Consider the following 21,957-nt stretch of genomic DNA (forward strand, 5'->3'; position numbering starts at 1 on the left):
AGATAACACAAGCAAACTGCTTCTCTCTCGCCGTGTTACAGGCACCGAGCCCTCACTAATGCAATTCAGAGAAACAATAAAAAAGCACTTCTTCAAAAGGTTTGACGTCAGTAAATGTCTGTCTTGCTGACCCAGGATTATTCATTAGATTATTCATCATTTTAAAATAGGACTATGTGTTATAACATGATACCAGGCGATTTTGCAAGATATATAAACACAGTTTCCAGAAATCCAGGCACCGGATCCACCGCTGACTGAAGATATTTAACTAAAACACTAACCTATACCGTATTATCAAGTGTTTGTAGGGAAAACACTTGATAGTGTTTGTAGGTGCAGATGTTTGCAGGTGCTTAACGCATACAGTAAAACTTAGCATTTGTGAATCCATGCTAGCTGCATGTACTGTATCTGCTGCATTTCTCAGAAACGGTCAGTGACAAATGATCCTAGGCTTCAGTTCGACTCCAAATCAGCAGCTGCTCGCTAAACTGCCGGCGGTTTGTGGTCATTTAAGTTCTCTGCCATTTAGCCACTCGTCATGCAAATATGAGTGACAGCAGCGTGGCTAAACTTTCCAGCATATCTAGCACAATCCAAGGGAGGAATCACAGAAGAGACGTGATTTATGGGTGTGAAAGCAGCAAAAGAGACAGAGCATGTTTCCCAGGCTGGTCCATCATCTCACACTCCAGATTTGGGTCATGGAGTGCTTTACTGACATTGAGGTTTGAGAGGGTTCATCTGAATGATGGGGGATAAACATAATATATTCAAATACAAAAAGACACCTGTTTTAAAATCTGGATATTAGAAGAAACAAACAAAAAAATTGAATATTAGGAGTGCCAACCCATTACAGGGCACACACATACTCTCATACACTACAGACAATTTTCCAGAGATGCCAATCAACCTACCATGCATGTCTTTGGACCGGGGGAGGAAACCGGAGGACCCGGAGGAAACCCCCGAGGCACGGGGAGAACATGCAAACTCCACACACACAAGGCGGAGGCGGGAATCGAACCCCCAACCCTGGAGGTGTGAGGCGAACGTGATAACCACTATGCCACTGTGCCACCCAGCTGTAACAGCAAACGATGCAAATCCTCAATCAACAATCTGAAAGTCAAAGTTTCATAAATACGTTTAAAATTTTAAAGGTGTTTTGATGGATGCATAGAGTCACACTAAACTATCTTCTGAGATCCACTTTGCTATGAAGCACTAGCATTTTTTTTACTCCAATAAGAGAATAAGAGCCAGACCTCACAATCAGATGAGAAAATAAACTCACTCTTCTTCTGACCAAGTGAGGAACCACAGCCAAGTCGGGCCTCCTCCATTTCCTGATTAACTCGAGTTGAAAAATGACATCTAGCGTCAAATCAACACCGCTGGATCGACATGTTCTCAACCTTTCAAACTAATTTTTTTACTACTTTACTAGTAAAATCTTTTTATTAATTTTCACCATTTTACATACCGAACTGAACATATAATTATATAATTCATCATTTTATCTGCTGCATCATTAATAAATAAAGAGATTTCTAAATACTGTAATCCCTCATTAGTCTTTAATTTATGCAGCTAACTTAAAACAATGTCCATGTGTTTGTATTTACATTTACACAGTGATATTATTGGAGATATTCTTCACCCTGTACCAGCTCCTAGTACAAGATAAATAGTCTCAAGGCCATGTGCAGGGACACGGTACAAGAATAGCTGCAGTATAATTTCTATTCCAGAGAAAAATGTAGAAGAGGATCAGGTAAGTGAAGCCAGGTGTCTGATACTGGACCCAGTTCAGGTCACTCATGCTGCCAGATGTTGTGGATTTACACGTACATGTACATTTTTGAAATATTTTGACATTTCTCTAACTACACCAAGCGTGTAGAATAATGTTTTTATTACTTTACTTCAGCTATTGCTTTTTGACCTGTGGTTCTTCTAAACATTTGTTCAGATATGAATAAGCGGAGTGTCATCACTCTGGGAATCAGTGTAGTGATCGTGTAGTGATGGCTGTTTTTCGTTTAGTATTTGTTTTGGTGAAACATGCAAGCACCAAAACTCAAGATTCGGTATGACTTGATTACATTCATTCATTTTCTACCGCTTATCCGAACTACCTCGGGTCACGGGGAGCCTGTGCCTATCTCAGGCGTCATGGGGCATCAAGGCAGGATACACCCTGGACGGAGTGCCAACCCATCGCAGGGCACACACACACACTCTCATTCACTCACGCAATCACACACTACGGACAATTTTCCAGAGATGCCAATCAACCTACCATGCATGTCTTTGGACCGGGGAAGGAAACCGGAGTACCCGGAGGAAACCTCCAAGGCACGGGGAGAACATGCAAACTCCACACACACAAGGTGGAGGCGGGAATCGAACCCCCAACCCTGGAGGTGTGAGGCGAACGTGCTAACCACTAAGCCACTGTGCCCCCCGACTTGATTACAATAAAATGAAAAAGTATTCCTTCCTTCAGTCCCCAAAAAAGCCAATAAAACCATCCAAAAAAAAGCCCAGTACATAAACATTGCTCTCATGGGATCCATAATGTTCTTAGCCACTCGACAATGACATTATATTTTAAACATTTCCTGATATTCCATACAATGTCCATTTCCGGAAAAATCTTCCAGTCCTTTGCATAAACCCTAAATGTTTATATTTTTAGCATCAAGGAGGAAGAAGGTAAAGGAGACAGGAGGGGAGGACATGGGAGGGGCTTGGAGAATATGAAATAAATTTAAAGCATGGAAGGAAGGGATTATATGGGTGGGATGTAGGGGTATGTAGGATGTGGGGGTGTAAAGGAAGTAAGATTGGGATTACATGAGGTGGGCAGAGTTTGGAGGATGTGGGGGGAGTAGAGGATGTGGGAATGGGATTAAATGAAGTGGGTGGAGCTTGGAGGATGTGAGATTCAATTAGAGGATGTGGGATGAAATTGGAGGATAAGGAATGATTTAACGGCTGTGTGAGGAATTAGAGAATGACATCTGAGGCCCGTGATTAGTTAAACAGTTCATAGTGGTGATGTGTAGTTACACTCTCTGGTTGTCCCTATAACAGAACCCTTAATCCTTCTTGGCAGAACCCTACAACAGAGTAATTTGTCAGAAAGGGTTCTAAGAAGAATCTTTTAGGAAGGTAAGAACCATAATGAACCCTTTAATAACTCTTTTTCAAGAATTATTATTGCCATCAGTTTAATTCAAGTCTAGAGTACAGGAGTTTAGTGAGATATACACACATACACACAAACACACACACAGAGAGAGAGAGAGAGAGAGAGAGAGAGAGAGAGAGAGAGAGAGAGAGAGAGAGAAAGAGACAGAGACAGAGAACTAATGTACTCTTAATACACTCCAGATGCAAGACATGACTGAAGTTGCTCTGGCCCCACATTTAAACTCTGTGTGTGTGTGTGTGTGTGTGTGTGGTGAGACTGAGGGCAGGAGAACAGGGACCCACCTGCTGAAACAATAATGCATAATAACATATAAAAGGTGCTGAATGTAACCTCTGTGTACATTTCTGTTTAAATCCTAAATCTTATAATTTCATACATCAGATATTTCATATAGGGGGGCACTGTGGCTTACTGGTTAGCACGTTCGCCTCACACCTCCAGGGTTTCCTCCCCCGGTCCAAAGACATGCATGGTAGGTTGATTGGCATCTCTGGAAAATTGTCCGTAGTGTGTGAGTGCGTGAGTGAATGAGAGTGTGTGTGTGCCCTGTGATGGGTTGGCACTCCGTCCAGGGTGTATCCTGTCTTGATGCCCCATGACGCCTGAGATAGGCACAGGCTCCCCGTGACCTGAGGTAGTTCGGATAAGCGGTAGAAAATGAGTGAGAGAGAGTGTAATTTGTATATGTAATTCTTTATTTCTTCTGAAGTGTTCCGTAACTTTATTTCTTCACAAGTGTTCTGTTTATTTTTTTGCACACATACCATAGCTCTCATTTCTTTGTGATACTATTTAGTATTTGATTATTAATCCCACGATTCTTTATTTCTTTGTAAGCGTTTTGTAACTCGTTTGTAATCTAATGTAATATGTATATATATATATATATATATATATATATATATATATATATATATATATATATACATATATGTATATGTATATATATATATATATAAATATATATATATATATATATATATATATATATATATATATATATATATATATATATATAAATAAGCCATTTGTCACTGAGTGTGTGTGTGTGTGATTGTGTGTCACTGATTTGCCTTTTTAAAGGAATGATGCACTGGTACAATTTATATAGGCACAAAATATAAAATGTTTATTTGTGACACGGTGCAGGATTTTACTGGACGACGCTTCGACTGGGTTTTCTGGATCATTTTCCATGATACATTTTCCCATCCTGGTAAGAAATATCTTTATTTTTGCAGTGGAGTTCTCGCTGGAGAAAAAACTCAGACGATAAAGAAGTTCTAGTGCTAGATCATAACTAAATACATTAAATACTTCTGCATTATTTGTACTATTTCTGTATAATATTCTAGTTTAGAAATAAGTTAACAATATATAATACAACTTTATATTTGATTTATTTTTACTGGACTTCACATGATACAAAAATATTGATCACAGTGTATTTCCTTTGTGAAGATTCAAAATTGCTATGCACAAAAAAAAAAAAATTAGTGGCAATAAATTATATAATCAATATTTGACAAATAATGAGTAAAAAAAAAATCAAAGATGTTGAAAATAAAACAGCTCCAGCCTTTTATAAAGTTCAAAGTTATCTCTTCCCGTGTGTCTTATATTTGGGGCTACAATCGAATGTCTTTTATATTTTGTTTTTTCCCCATTCGCTGATTTGCTAGTCCATTGCTAGCGAAGGGAGTCCGATTAGCAGCAGGCACCAAGAAGGCTGCTTGTGTTAGCATCTCTGTACTTCTTTTATCTCCGTTAGCTGCTAGCTTTGCATCGGCTAATCCAGTCTCCGCCAGTAATTGGGGATGCAGTGACACACTTCCTCACTGAAGTAAAAACCCTCCTCGCATTCACGCTTCCTCGAATCTCCGGGACACGGCAGCCTGTAGCAGCTAACAGAACAAAAAAGAAATGACAAAAATGAGTTTTTAAAATCAAAGTTCTAAAGTTTTGAAGAGGTTTTCACCCCCACACACTCTTTTTAAAATTTTCCTGGAACTGAAATGACTTAATTTTGATTTCTAAAACAATCTTAACCTAGTTTTTTTCCAGAACACTCCACACAGCTGGGATTAATGGAAGACTGGTGTGTTGTTTCCATGAATTCTGGTGTATCCTGTGTGTGTCTATAAAAGTGCTGGAGTTTGCCAAACGACGTGTTAGAGACTCATCAAAGATGGGAGTCTGATGTTTACTGAAACTTTCTAGCCATTTGGTGGAAGGAAACACCCTGAGAACTCAATGGAAGCTGTGGAGCATGGTGGTGGTAGCACAGTAACTGGAAAAAAAACCTGCCTAAATTCACTGCATGTGTTGTTTATTGGCTAATAATAATAATAATAATAATAATAATAATAATAATAATAATAATAATAATAATAATAATAATAATAATAATAACAGCAATAATAATAATAATAATAAAATAATAATAATAATAGTAATAATAATAATAATAACAACAGCAATAATAATAATAATAATAATAATAATAATAATAATAATAACAATAATAATAATAATAAACAAATCTGCTAAAAATTAATTATTAACTAATTATCAACTAATTATTAATTAACTATTTATTATAATTTTTATATTATTAAACTATTTTCCTTGCGACTTAACAGTTTATATATTGTAATGACAATGCTTTCTCATAGTTTAACATTTTAATACTTTTAAATAATTTAAAACATTGGATTAAGACACAGTATTTAGTCAGGGGTTTAGTATAAAGTCATTAAACGCACACACACACACACACACACACACACACACACACACTACGCAGACATTAACTGCACATGTGAATGTGATTGAAGCCCGTAACGCTTTTCATTCCTTTCAGCTCTGTTCATCGTGATGCTGTCGCCTTTGATTAGAGATGATTCCTAATTCCTTATAGAAGGCTTTATTTTGTCACATCTACATTACAGCACAGTGAAATTCTTTCTTCACATATCCCAGTTTTGGAGGTTGGGGTCAAAGCACAGGGTCAGTTATGATACAGCACCCCTGGTGCAGTAAGGGTTAAGGGATTTGCTCAAGGGCCCAACAGTGGCAGCTTGGCAGTTCTGGGGCTTGAACCCTGATCCTCCAATCAACAACCCAGAGCCTTAACCACTGAAAAGAAAAATCTCTCTGAAAGACTTTATGATTCAAATCTCTGCCTAAACAGAGCGATGCAGCGGCACTTTAGTCCTTTTATTCTGTCCTTCTCTCTCTAACTAGCTGAACCACCGTCTGAGAAAGTAGTCATCATAAATTTTCTGCATTCTGGGACACAACAAAATTAGCACTAAAGACATGGCAGAAATTCCAGTAGAAACACGTGTAATTATGTAACTTGTTTCTCACATATGTAACGAGTTTCACATCTAGTGCTTTTCCTTTAAAGTGTGTGCATTTCTAAAGCAGGAGATCATCATTCCAATACAATAATAGTTTTAACTTCCAGCTAATTTTGTACTGTTTTCTTCTTTAATAAATTTAACTTTGATTTTGCAAGAGTCATGCGTTATATATTTTGTAAGCAGAATCTCATGCCTTGCAGCTTGCCTCGCCTGCCTCGCCAGCTACAAGAAACCTCCAGACTCTATCATTTATCCTAGTATTAATTCGTAAACCACAAGCACCGCACTTTAGTCTGCGTTATCTGTAATGGATATACAGTACCGCAAAACACATATCATAGAAGCGTTAACAAAAATACACGAACATGTCCGACATTCAGTCCAGAAACGCACAGAAAGAAGGCAAGAAAATAAAAGAAACTATTCTCTTAAAAAGCTCTAGCAGATCAAAAACAAATGTAGAGGGAGTTTAACCAGATGTTCCCCACTTTCAAAACTGCAGATCCAACATGGCCCTGCACTGAAGACTCTCACACTGCGCTAAATGTTTTTAGCAGGCTGTAGCTGCGTTCTTTCATTTTCACAAAAATTTACTCCCCTGGTGTTCCTCCTTAACACATGGCTTAATATAACCTCCTGTGCACACACACACACACACACACATGCACACACACACTACTGACTAGAATGCTTCAGTAGATCAAACCCAAATGGAGAGAGTTTAAACAGGTGGTCCTCACATCCAACAGTGGTGACTCAACCAATTAAATTCATGAAGGAATTCAACTACTGGCCTGTGTGTGTGTGTGTGTGTGTGTGTGTGTGTGCGTGTGTGTGTGTGATTGTGTGCTTGTGTGCTGGAGAAAATTCCAGTCATATCCATGATCTTGTACTAATGACTAATGACCATGATAACCATGCAGCATAGCCTCTTCAAGTCAATGGCTAATGTGAAAAGTAGTTTTATTTCTTGATTTTTTTTTAAAGCGAAGTTCCTGGAATCTCCATTTCCAGACTCACCTGCAGGTGGCCGGCTGGAACCTCCTCCCCCGGAGGAAGCACTTGCTGTGAGACTCGGTACACTCGCATGCACACTTGGTGCGGTTGAGCGGGTGTGTGCTGGGACACACTTTGTTGCAGCTGCACTGGCATGTCTCCTTGTTGAAGGAGTGGTGAGGGCTGCAGGACTTGGGTTGAGTTTTACACACACACTGACACGTGTTCTTGTCCAAGTGACGTTTAGGCCCGCAGCCCGCCGTCCTCAAGTCCTTTCGACAAACACACCGACACGTTTCCTCGTCCAGCTCTTTGTTGGGGCCACAGAGGTCCTGCTCAAACGGGTCTTTGTGGAAACACAGAGAACATGGCTAAGATTAGCACTGTGCTATGGACAACTAACCACTTCTAAGAAAAGGAAATAAAAAGCATATCGTTGCTGTCGGGCGGAAACCTCGTATGTCCAAATTTTGTCAATTTCATATTTTTTCACATATCGATGCTATTGGTCAGTCCCCACGTGGGTCTGTTATTTTTACAAGTTATTAACCAATCTAAAGTCTTTTAAAATAGCTTGAGCGCAAATCTCATAACTCCATTGGACACTTCAACTGTCCACCTCTTCCTCACTCCGTGGGAGAGCTTCACGGCATATTTCTCCTCAAGAAGAGTCGCAACGAATCAACACGTTTTCTGAGGTAAATGTCTTCAAAACACTGGGCTCAAAAAAAAAAAATCTTGACCCCCGCTAGTTCTGGTGCTCGTCTGAGGACAGGAATTTAGCGCAAGACAATCAACTGCAACGCGGACTAAACCCTGTGCACTGCAGATAAGGTAAAATAATATTTTGAATCCACTGAAAAAGAATAAAAACAACACTAAAATTAACATGGTCACATTATATGTACAGCATGTTCTAAAGGTCATTTTTTAAAAATAAAAATGATTGTTTATTTTTTTAATAAACAGAGGATAGTAATTACTTTATTAGAAAGTAAAGAAAAAAATCTATTAAAGCAATTTCTACAAAGAGAGGACGAGAGAAAAGAGAATAAAAAAGAAACACTGCATTAAAAAAATGAATTAACAAAGACACAAATACAAAAATCAAAAGACAAAATAAAAAATAAAACATAAATGAGACAAAAAACAATGAAAAAACTTTACTAAAAATTGGAGACAGCAAACAAAAAAGCTTCCATTAGTATTTTGGATTTATAATTTAAAATAAAAATGAAAAATAAAGAAAAAAGAAACATTGAGCAAAAAACAAAGATAAACAGAAGAGAGTAATATTTAAGTAAGTTTTAATAAACCAAAATCAAATCAAAATTTACACACAAAATAAAATTCACGATTTGAAAGTGAAAAGAAAAAGTCACGAGTAGGAAAGTTTCCTAATTCATGGACAGGATAAATAATTAAGTGGTTGTGACTGAAATGAATTCATTCATTTTCAATGAAAAGAGAGGTGCATGTGGTATGAGCGGAGTTCTCATTATCAGTCCAGATTAAGTGGATAAGAGAGATCTGATTATTCTGAGGTATAAATATTTCTAGATTTCCGACCTCTTGAACTCTTTAACACGTTTACAGAAAGTAGAGAAGTGGTGCACATTTTTCAGACATGGTAAACAGTTTCACATTCCTTTAGAGGACTGAGACATGCTTTCTCTCGTCTGTCCTCCAAACACATGTTTGCCTTTTAAACCTGGACACAAACCAAACGTGATGTCTGTTTTTTTTTTTTTTTTTTAAAGTAAACACGATACAGTTTTGTGGTTTAGATGCAAGAGGATATAAACTACTGTTCATTTTTATTTTTAATACATTTTAATAAATAAAATTAGATATTTTCTTTATAATAAATAATGGATTTAGCAGCCAGATTGCTGTTTGGGAAGCTAGCAGTATTTAATTACTGTTTTATTTTGCAGTGCTAGTTAGCAGAGATAGGTACAGTGAATTGATTAACATTTATACTAGCACTGGAAAATGCTAACAGATATACTAGCACTGGAATAGGCTAACACTCATGCTAGCAGTCTACCTACTATACTAACAGATATGCTAGCAGTGTGATGGGCTAACTGATATACTAGCGCTGGAATAGGCTAACACTCATGCTAGTAGTCTACCTGATGTACTAACAGATATGCTAGCAGTGTGATAGGCTAACTGATATACTAGCGCTGGAATAGGCTAACACTCATGCTAGTAGTCTACCTGCTATACTAACAGATGCTAGCAGTGTGATATGCTAACTGATATACTAGCACTTTCATAGGCTAACACTCATGCTAGTAGTCTACCTGATGTACTAACAGATATGCTAGCAGTGTGATGGGCTAACTGATATACTAGCACTTTAATAGGCTAACACTCATGCTAGTAGTCTACCTGATTTACTAACAGATATGCTAGCAGTGTGATAGGCTAACTGATATACTAGCACTGGAATACGCTAACAGTCATGCTAGTAGTCTACCTGATGTACTAACAGATATGCTAGCAGTGTGATAGGCTAATTGATATAATAGCACTGGAATAGGCTAACTTATATGCTAGCAGTGTGATAGGCTAATTGATATAATAGCACTGGAACAGGCTAACTTATATGCTAACAGTGTGATAGGCTAACTCATATAAAGCAGCACAAAATAATTAATTTTATATTTGCATCTTTGCCTCACACTGAATAAGTTGAATAATATTTTTAATGCTAACTTTGAGGCTAAAGCTAGCGTATCACAGACGATGCATGGAAAAGAAATGATGGAGGTCATCATGCTCTCTTACACAACTAATGTACACAAGTGATGACAGGCAGTGGATCAGATTGTATAAATGGGGGGTGGAGATTGATGAAAATGGCTCCATTGCACCTCAACTCATTTCTGCTCTCTTTATCTGAGGCTGAGTTCCTCTGAGGGAGTATCTGCCATCACTATTTACCGCTACATGCATGTGGAAAGTGCATAGCTCTGCTGAAATGATGGATGATTGCTATTACGTGCTATAAGCATCGGAGGTAAGGTGAGCACGAGTCTGTATTGAGAATACTGTATGTGGAGGGCCGGGCCCCTGAGGCAGGGCTAAGAAGTGAGCCATGAATACGATGTATATAAACGTGCATGAAATACACCTAATTTAGCAAGATCATTTCTTTTGATCTTTCATTTTGCAATCTGAAGGAGGTGTAGCCTCTGTGCCTCTTGTTATAGTGAAGAAGGTGTGGCCTTTGAGTAGATTAGGCAAACAGAAGGAAGTGTGGCCCCTGTGACTCTTGTTATAGTGAAGGAGGTGTGGCCTTTGCGTAGATTAGGCAAACAGAAGGAAGTGTGGCCCCTGTGACTCTTGTTATAGTGAAGGAGGTGTGGCCTTTGCGTAGATTAGGCAAACAGAAGGAAGTGTGGCCCCTGTGACTCTTGTTATAGTGAAGGAGGTGTGGCCTTTGCGTAGATTAGGCAAACAGAAGGAAGTGTGGCCCCTGTGACTCTTGTTATAGTGAAGGAGGTGTGGCCTTTGCGTAGATTAGGCAAACAGAAGGAGCTGTGGCCCCTGTGCCTCTTGTTAGCCATAAAGGGTGTGTGGCCTTTGAGTAGGTCAGGGCAATAGAAGGGGATGTGGCCTCTGTGCCTCTTGTTAGCCATAAAGGAGATGTAGCATCTGAGACACTTTGATTCTGATCATGGATTTTTCTCTGTACTGTGGAATATAAGTGAATATTTGAGTGTGTGTGTCTGTCTGTCTGTCTGCCTGTCTGTCTGCCAGTGATGTATCCATGAGTTCATGTGTCCTGCACTTACATCACCACAGAGGAGCGGGGCTGGGAGTTTACTACTGGGTTTGAGGGTTTGCTAAATATTATGGTTCCAAAAGTGTCCATCTGCACGAGCAGGACTCGAGTGGTATTATTACAGGTCCGACTTTTTAACACACTCGCTGTGCACAGTCATGTCCCCTGAGGATCCACTGACATGTTTGGCTTTTGCGGTTAACAGCTTCAAGAGATTCAGTAGTAAGCAGGCTGCGGCACATTTTACAGGCGACTGTGGGGCGAGTGTTTGAGTTTGAGCGTGGGAAGTATGTTGGATGTAACACACGCATTTAACACACACAGATTGTAAACACGTGCGGTGACACTTACCCGAGTGCTGCTGGGGAAACAGTGAGTCGTGCAGAGACACACATCTGCATAAGCCATTGCTCCAGCTCTGGTTCTTCGGGCATGTTTTATTCGCCACATGACATCTGAAAAAGGAGAAAGCAAACAATTAGCCACGAGACAGGCGCTAACATGAGGTGAAAAAAGAATTCTCTTGTAATATCCATTCACTCTGAGATTGTGTGTATATATGTGTGTGTGTTCCTTTCATCAGAACATCTTTTTTTTTACTCAGATGAAAAACAAATGAATGCGACACACACAGTCCTGCTTTTGATTCAGATTTTATCCAACATACTAAATTTCACCCAATAATTTAAAAAAATGCTGTCTTATTTACAATAAAAATGTTTCTTTAAAATCAGCTCATGGTATTTTAAATCTTGTAAAATGTCTAATAATAAATCCTGCTGAATTTAGCCGTGATGGTTTGACTGGCTGCAGCAGGGTCTGTCAGAGACCGTCTCAGATGAGCACATGTAGACAAAAAACTGTGTCACTGTCCCTCCACCCGACAGCCACAGAAATAAAAAAACAATTCTTGACATTTGTTGTATAACAACAAATACAACAGCTCAGTGAACTGCAGTGGGTTTAGTGCGAAGAAGGAAACCCGGCTGATTTTACTTTCACGATATAGTACGTAAAAAAAAAAACTCTGTCATGCTGTTGCAGGAAATTAATCAATGCCAACAAACAACAGTGGTGTAGTGAAGCTGAGTTACTGATATTTATTTCTTAAAATTCAAGTTAGATCCTGACCTCAGTTATGTTACAGCCACTTTCTTACCAGACTCTTTATACCAGCTTGTCATTTTACCAAGAAGTTGCAAAGAAAAGTGAACTTCTCCGTCCTGAAGACAGAGCTTTACCTCGGACTGGAGACTCCTTCTTGTCACAACTCCAACGATTAATCACCTTTTCAACATTGTACTGTATTATATACAGAATACACACTGGTCGGTGCTGTTTTTGTGTATTGTCCTGTAGTGATTTGTATTGATTTACTGGGACAGGGGGGCACGGTGGCTTAGTGGTTAGCACGTTCGCCTCACACCTCCAGGGTTGGGGGTTCGATTCCCGCCTCCGCCTTGTGTGTGTGGAGTTTGCATGTTCTCCCCGTGCCTCGGGGGTTTCCTCCGGGTACTCCGATTTCCTCCCCCGGTCCAAAGACATGCATGGTAGGTTGACTGGCATCTCTGGAAAATTGTCCCTAGTGTGTGAGTGCATGAGTGAACGAGAGTGTGTGTGTACCCTGTGATGGGTTGGCACTCTGTCCAGGGTGTATCCTGCCTTGATGCCCAATGACGCCTGAGCACAGGCTCCCCGTGACCCGAGGTAGTTCGGATAAGCGGTAGAAGATGAATGAATGAATGAATGAATGTACTGGGACTGTTTGCACCAGGTTGCACAGGATGCACTTCATATATATATTTTATATATATCGTCGCTGTCGGGCGGAATCCTCGTATCTCCAAAACCATTATTTTTCAGGAAATTAAAAAAACTCTGTATTTTTTGGAGTTAAACATTTTATCGTTAAAGTTATTATTATACCTTATATTGCTATCATACTGTTGTGTACCAACATTAACACGACATTTTCCCAGTCACGTTTTATCGGAGATACAAGCTTTATGACTTGGGAGATTTGCGCTCAAGCTATTTTCAAGACTTTAGACTTTTAAATAACAGACCCACGTGGAGACTGACCAATAGCATCGATATGTGAAAAAATATGAAATTGACAAAATTTGGACATACGAGGTTTCCTCCCGACAGCGACGATATGCTAGATGCTAGGACTAACTTACTTTAATTCCTTAATTCTATGTTGTTTTATGTAGCACCACGGTCCTGGAAAAATGTTGTTTCATTTCAATACGTACTGTGTAACCAAACTGAGTCCGATACGTTTAGGTACCATGTTCCACTTTGCCACGAGGGATGCTAAACTCTTGTTTAACTCGCTATTTACTCAGGTATGGGGGCGTGACAAAGTCGGCCTGTTGTTTGGGAGCGGTGGCAATGGCTTGCATGCAGCTAATGGTCTTCAGATTGAGGAAATGTTTCCTCTCGTCAGCTACATATGGTTGAAATGACAATAAAAGCTTCATGACTTGACTTGACTTGAATAGACTGCCGATGGAATCCTTGCCCGAGTTTTGCTTACTTCCTGGTTACTTCCCGCCAGTGAAGACTATTAAGTCGGCTTTGTTCTTTGTTCTGTGCGAAAGTATTGTCAGCTCTGCTATGAACCAAGCTGTTTTTTCATTTGCTATTGCCTTTGTCTGCTTCTGTGTATGACCCCTGCTCTGTTTCTCTGGATTTACCCGTGTTTGTTTTGTGCTTTTCTATTTTCCACCGATTGATTGCTCTTTGCTGGTTTTGGACTATTTGCCTGTTTTCCTGTTGTTTCACCAATAAACAATAAATAAGAACCTTCACCATATCAACAACTACACGGCTAAAAGAACCATAGGACCTGCTGTTAGTTAGCCTTATCTAGCTAATCTCCATATTCCTAGTCTTTCTTGGTCTTGTAGCTTTACAGTACTTTGACATTTTATGTAAACACTACATAAACTTGAGTATGTGATGCTCTTTCTTTCTGCACTTTTATGTTAACATTTTGTATAAAAGAATCTAAACTTTTAACGCCATTGCAAAGAATCAAGTGAAAACCATCAGATGGAGTTTTTTTTTTGAGTAAGGTTGCATTAGATATCTGGCACACCACATGCTAGTGCACACAGGTCATGTTCCAGGTTTTTAGGGTCACAGTTGTAACAGCAAACCTGATTAGAAAGTGTAGCATGAGTAAAACCAGGTGTAAAGCACCACAGTGCTCATGTTGGAGCCGGAGCATACGTGTGTAACAGAGGTTAAATAGTTACGTCAATGAATTTAATGCCAAGTCACACTGAAGTAGAAGTGCGTCTCTGCAATTTATGTCATTCCTGATTACTTTGGCATGTCTGTTGACGATGCCGAAGGCCAAAGACAAGCTCCAGGGATTATTTTGTGCATTTACAATGAACTAACAATGCGTATAAGTGCTCAGAGTGTCAAGACATAATGTCGGGTAAAATTCATGGCTGCGTTCTCAGTGAGGTTTAAAACTTAAATCCTAATTCTCTATAAGCCATATGGTACGGTCCATATATGGATGTCGGTTCTTTGTGTAGGACATATTCATGGATCAACAGCTTTTCCTTTAAAAGCTTTTTAAAAGTCATCATTGTGCATCTGGTACTCATCCAACATCACTCTTGTTCTACAACACTGAAACACTGAAACTTCTACTACTGCAATTGAGCTGCGATCTAAGCCCATATCTAAGATCTAAGCCCATATCTAAGATCTAAGCCCATATCTAAGATCTAAGCCCATATCAGCAACCTTCTACATTTCTACATTCAGCTAGTTAATGTTAGCCAAGCGTTTTTAAAAATTTCCCTCTAAAATAGTTTGTTTTTAAAACACTAAAGATTTGTTGGAAGGGTTTTTCAAAGGTTCTTTGCAGTTCTAGATTTGTAGAGAGATAGTTTGAGTAGAGATGACTGCTTAACTTTTCAGCATGGTGTCTCTATTACAAATGTCCTGTCTCTTTTGTAAAAAAAACAAAAAAAACAAACAAACAAAAAAAAAGCCAGTTTCCATTTTGATCTTATCTGGTATATGGGTGGTATCTGGGTGCCATTCTATTTAAGTGGCTAGAACACTGAGCCAAAATATAGTTTTAAAGAGATGTTGATTCAGGAACATCTCCTGCTAGGTTTGCCACATGTCAATTCTGTGTAAGTAACTAACACTAGCTAAAAACGAAGAAAATGGTGTTCATTTCTTAAGTAGAGTTAAGTACATAGACCTTGCAGGATTTGTGTAGTGAATCTGTTCTGGAGGCTTGTGGTGGCCCAAGAGTTGTGTCAATAGATGATTTATCACTCTAGGCCTAATAAAAAACAGAGATGTCCCAGCTCCCTCCATCCATCCATCCATCCATCCATCCATCCATCCATCCATCCAGCTCACCGGTCCAACCATCCATCTTGATCTCCATCTCCAGCAGTGTGAAGCGTGCCTACTGGGTGCCTACTGGGTGGTAAGAGCAGAGACTTCTACCAAAGCAAACTTTCTTCTGGCATCCGCCACATTTCTACACAGACCTTCACTGGTGCACGGCTGAAGTTTTTGCTGTTGTGTTCAGACAATAAAGATGATATGGAGCATAGGAATCATGTGGTCTAGGAAGAACTCTGGGACTGGGTCACTTCCGAGTCAAATTTGATTTGCGGAAACTTTCTCTTCTCAGTTTTGTTGGCACGAAACTGTCAGAGATGAACATCTGGTAAAGGTTGAACTACGGACCTGCCAACGTTTCCTCACTTTACATATTATCTACAGTGCAGAATACATGAGAATCACTAAAAAAAACTTACCAAAAAAAAAAGTAGTTCTCTCTTCCTCCAAAGTAAAAATGGCAGACTAACGTTATTATTACAACCGGTTGACGTATTAATCGGAAATGACTGACAGCTGTGTATGTTTCTAGTTATAGAAGCAGAAACGTGAACGTTAATATAAATCTGTGATGTATTACTGTCAGAGCTGCTGTTCTAGAAAATTCATTAACACCTTCTGAACATGACAATACATGAGTATAATACACTGTTCCCTCCTGCTTAGAGAAAAATAAACTACATTACCGGAAGCCACTACAGAAGTTTAGTTATGTGCCATAGCTGCTGAAGTAGCAGGTTTATTGCAAAAATAATACCAAAATACTTTTGTGTCAAAGCCAGGAACAATGCTAATTGTTGTGTTAGACACGTCACCGCTCCAGTGTCAGTCTCCATGGGTCGATTTCATGAACAACATTTAGCTAACTGAAAAAATGAACATTTCATATTTACCTTTCTTCACTAAGTAAGACTTATTACTATTAGCACTTGGTTCATAAGAGGTGAATCCAGATGTTCCCTTTCCTTAAGCACCTCTAAAACACCTTACTCAACCACTGAAATATGCGTTCGACATGCTCATGTATTCCAAAGGCTACTATATAACTCCACAGATTTATACATCATAGCCAATAACAACGAAGAACGAGGAGCAATGCGTCGCCGGATCCCGGCTACGACGGCAGCCTCGTGATTTAATGCACTTCCAAGGGGAGTCTCTGAGAGGAATTCAGAGAAAAGCAGCGAGGTGATAACTTTATGGTAATGAATACGTGAGCATGTACGATCAATCACAGAGTTTGCTGTTGAAGGCGCTGCACTCGAGGGGGTCCAGGGGGCGAAAGGTTGAGCTATGAGTTCCTCTATAGGGCCTGACAATGGGGAAAGTTGAAAAATAGAAACCAGCTTGCATACAAATATAGAAGGATCTAAAACTTTTTGGAGGTTGGTGTTTGTGAAGGATGCTTCCAACATGTTGGTACAGTGAACCTTCTTTTACAGACACAACTAGGAAACCTGCTTGTTTAAGGAGCAAATACAATATATTTACAGCATTTAGCAGACTCCCTTATCCAGAGCGACTTACATTTTTATACGACTGAGCAATCGAGGGTTAAGGGCCTTGCTCGGGGCCCAGGTGGACATAGGATTCAAACTCACAACCTTCCGATTGGTAGCCCAACACCTTAACCACTAGGCTACCACATCCCCAAATACAAATAGGAGTCTAGATATAGGAACAAATAGGAAATAGACTTCTTTTCCCTCCGGTTAAAATGCCAGATCAACTATTCGACCAATTAATCCCAAAACATTGACAGCTGTATAGCAACTGAACCATATTTTAAGCAGGGCATTAATAACAATACAGCTGTATTACTGCGACTGCACTGTATAATATAAATCCTTCATTTCACAGAGTTTATCAATCTCCCACGTTCAGTTTAGAGCAATGGTGGCCCAAGCAGTTATGCCTCTGGGTTGTCGATCAGCGCATCGTGGTACAAGACCAGACCAGTGCACAGCTCTGACCCCAGCCTCCAATGTTAGATATGTGAAGAAAGAATTTCACAGTGCTGTAATATACTGTATATGTGACAAATATAGACACGTATAGGAGCTTTATTCCAGTCAGGGGATTCAGAGAGCCAGAAAAAATTCTACCGGGGATGCAAATTCATTACAGGTTTAAAACTCCAAGGGCAAGAAGATTATTAGACAGTCAGTGTAACAAACAGTGGCAATAAAACCTCAGCCTTGGTGTATAGAAACCGTTACTATCTGTTATAGTAGCTACAATCCTTGTTAACTAGTATACAATTATGGCTTACATTTTATTTACATTTTAACCGAACCAGTGAGGGTTAAGAGCTTTGCTCAGGTGCCCAGAAGTGGCAACTTGGTGGACTTAGGATTCAAACACACAACCTTCCCAACACCTTAACCGCTAGGCTACCGCATGCCCAGCTACTGTAGTTCTCCTCTAGTAAATCATCCACCACATCTTCTCAAACTGCTATGATGGTCAAACCTACAGTACGTTCAGACAAATAGCACTTGTGTGTGAATCCTAACACCTGTAAATAAGACCACATTTTTGGACTTCCTGTTCCACCATCCTGAACTCAATGACTCAACCATCCACCATCCTGAACTCAATGAAAAAGACGGTTGTGATGTGAACATCTGCCTAAACTGGTGACTACAGACGTTGTTGGAGATATTAAACATCTTCAAACTTCCAACTTTTCATTCATTCAGATCCATCCACAAAACAGCACAGCGCATCTTTATCCTAAACAGGAAGCATCTTTTTAATAAAGATTAAATGTTGGATGAATTGAGTGCATGGTGGAGCTTCTTGTTGGGTCTATTTGTGTAGATTATTCCAAATGCATATAATCTGATTATATATGAAAACCAAACGGATATTAAAATGCCTCGCCCGGCCAGTACTACATGACATCCAGCGTGTGCACCAGCCTCACACCCAGCATTCCCAGTATAGACTACAGATCCACCACCACCCTCACCAGGACAAAACACTCTCTGAAGAAACAAACGAATGATAAATTAAAGTACAGTTTCCTGTACAACACAATGTGAACCCTGGGAATTTTCATTCTGAGGACAACTATTTTTTTTCTTGTCTGTAAAACTGTAGACATATTTGTGCCCTTGAGGTAATAATAAAGCAACAATGAGCGCTATTTGTGGTTCACACACAAAGCCTCATTCTCTGCTGTCCTATTTACGATGTCGTGGATTAGTATTAACATTGCATTGTAGTTACAAATCCACAGCTCGGAAGCGGCGGTATGTGAATGCGTTTGTGTGGCGCTCTTATTAAAGGCACCGGCGCTGATTTAACGAGTTTTCTTTAAAGGATTTAGTCGACGTCTACATGTGGTAACATCCTCTCGCTCTCTGAGCAAGCAGTAAAAAAAGGTGGTGGCTGTAAACAGCTCCTTAGAGAGTAAACAGAGCTTTACCTCCCAATAATAAAATAAAAGCTAGCATAAAAACGGGTGGAGTAATTCTTTGAGGAAGCGAGTGAGCAGGGTGGAGACTTTTGTTGCTTAATTCTGACTTTTTCATTCTGGTCCTGATGAGTTACATTCAATATGTGCTGTATTGTCATTTGTCTTGCTTTTAACTTAACGAGGATGTTATTTTCCTTTCTGTGGGAAAAATCCATGTAGTTCTGAATGTGTGGGTTTTACTGTAACCAACATGCACTTATTTTGGGTGGTGTGTCTGTGTGTGTGTGTGTGTGTGTGTGTGTGTGTTGGGTCATTTGTCTGTTTTAATTAAGATGTAGACACGAACTATTTTACTGTTGTATACAGTACATACACATTTTATTCTCTCTCTCTCTCTCTCTCTCTCTCTCTCTCTCTCTCTCTCTCTAAATCAGCACTTACGAGCAAATGACAATTGTACAAAAGGTGTGTTAAGATTTTACTGGATTAAATCCCTCCAAAAAAAGTATTTTTGACTCATGAATCATGAATCGTTTCTCCAAATCCCCCCCTCGGACTTCATGTTTTGCGCCGCGTGTGTGAAAGTGTGTTTGTGGTAAAGCTTCACACCCTGCTGAGACTGGGGCCGGATGTTACAGCTCGAGTTACAGGTTCGCCCTCATTAATCTCCCTTTACTACAAGGTCAGAGGTCAGGGCCGGTTGGCACGACCCCAGGGCAGGGTAAGGTCTAGACTTCTAAAGCACGGCTGTCTTCATGTGTAGCTTTCCCTTCTGTTCTCTGGTCCTATCTGTCCATCCCAGCCCCCGAGCGTCCAATCGGCACCTCCAACAGCATGGCTGATGTATGACCTGTCTGTACCATGCAGTCGTGTGGGGTCACGTCATCAAAGCTTTTAAAGCAGCGCCTGCGGTCTTATACACACCCGAGGCTTTGAGTTTATAATACGTCCGAGTCGTGTGCTACGGGGAAGATATTAGGTTCTGATACGTGAAGGTGTTTCCACAACATCACAGTATCACAGTTTAGCTATTTCTCAGTTGGCCGGAGGGAAAATTCCAGGCAGCTTCCTGTTACTTTGAGTAGCAGTGGAATTGGTACAATATACACTACAATAAACACAATACTCTTCATCATGACATCATAACTTCTGTGAATCGCTCTTCTCCAAAATATAAAATGATTTTTAATCCGTGCTGCAAACGTTATTCCTCTATCATCGAGTCCAGAATCTGTAGGGACACCTGTATAAATTTTATTATTAATGTCAAAACTATCATCCACCTTTATGACCCGAAATAAATACAAGAAATCGGTTGCTAGGCAACTGAGAAATAAATGAACAATGCTGCAAAAAAAAAAAAAAAAAAAAAAAAAAAAAACCAATCAATTGTCTGAGCCACACAGTGTAAAAGAAATGAAACAAACATCTGTGATATTCTTGATACGTGATACATAACGTGATATTGCTGTCGTTCATGTTTGCAATTAAAATCGTCAGAACTGTTGTTAGGAATCTGGAACATATAAGCAGCTACATCTTAATCAGTGTATAACTGTGTATGCACTATATAACTGAAAATAAATAAACGCTTTGGGGCATGCTGTTAGGGGAAAATAATCAACAATGGTGTGAGGTGATTAAGTGGAGTTACTGTTATTTATTATGTACTATTCCTCTTATACCGCAGACTTTGGAGACTTATTCTTTTATAAAAAGACTGACATCATACTTTCATTTCTAGTTCTTGTTATTACGTATGTTCTAGCAGCTGGTAACAGTCATCACCTCAACAGACTCTGTTACTAAGACAGCAAAAAAAATACGATACTGGAGACTCCTTCCATAAATGTTAATCACGCTGTCAGAAAAAAAAGTTTTTTAAAAGATTTATTAACAAAAACAAGAGACATAGACATGGGAAAAAATCACGAAACACGACAGAAACCGTTCACATAAAACAGCACAGACAAAGAAAAGATGAGGACTCTGCGAAGCTACATGCAACGTGGAGGAAATAAATAGACATGATGATGTCATGATGAAGGCAACTGGGGACAGGTGAGTCCAGACGTGAAACACGTGACACGACACGCTGCCGGAGCGCCCCCTAATGTTCCAGTAGAGAATGTCCAAGCAGAGTCCTGACACACACAGAAAACTCCATCATATCTTCAATTAGACACAGTTTTCTGTGTTAGTTTACTTTTTTTTATCTGTTTACATGAAGATTCCATCATACAAGTTCAACTGAATGTGTTACTATGGAAACGACAAGCTCGACTGAATGAGTTACTATGGAAACAACAACAGATTAGAACAAGTACGTTAATATGTGAGATTCTGTTATAGAATATTAACCAGGACCATCTGACCAATCAGAATCCAGATTTTAAACCCAGGTATTTAGAGAAGTAACCTCTCATTTTTAAACACTTCTGTTTTGCACTAAATGACACACCGAACTGCCAGAGAATTTCAGCGGTTCAGTCACACTGCATAAAATAAATCCTGAGCCATTAAAACACTCCCAAAGTGCTGAATATCCTTGGAGTGTTGTGGTAAATTGTGGAATCGTGAGTTAAACCAAGGGCTTTATAATAGTGACGGGTGCTATAGCAAATCTGATTAGCAGTAATTGTGTTAGCGTGTGCTAACTGATGAAATAAACAGTTTGGTGTAATGGTAATGAACCCTGAAACCTTAAGATGCTTGAATTTGTTTGTCTTGTGTAACAACTAATCTCCAG

The 21,957-nt window shown here is 39.4% G+C and overlaps 1 protein-coding gene across 2 annotated transcripts in view; it reads right to left on the reverse strand.

Annotated features, from left to right (window-relative positions):
• Positions 1 to 4,261: 4,261 nt before the first annotated feature.
• The window catches only part of vegfc (vascular endothelial growth factor c), a 57,804-nt gene continuing 40,108 nt past the window's right edge, over positions 4,262 to 21,957 (reverse strand). The window contains exons 5-7 of one of the 2 annotated variants that reach the window (XM_060873213.1): positions 11,744 to 11,847; positions 7,618 to 7,939; positions 4,262 to 5,133 (exon numbers count right to left, since the gene is read on the reverse strand). In XM_060873213.1, the coding sequence (XP_060729196.1) occupies positions 5,019 to 5,133; positions 7,618 to 7,939; positions 11,744 to 11,847 (541 nt within the window). In that variant the 3' untranslated portion in view covers positions 4,262 to 5,018. The remainder of the gene's footprint in view (positions 5,134 to 7,617; positions 7,940 to 11,743; positions 11,848 to 21,957) is intronic. The other variant, XM_060873212.1, reaches the window with a different exon arrangement.

The sequence above is a fragment of the Tachysurus vachellii genome, chromosome 6 (assembly GCF_030014155.1).
Source record: "Tachysurus vachellii isolate PV-2020 chromosome 6, HZAU_Pvac_v1, whole genome shotgun sequence".
Classification (NCBI taxonomy): Eukaryota; Metazoa; Chordata; class Actinopteri; order Siluriformes; family Bagridae; genus Tachysurus; species Tachysurus vachellii.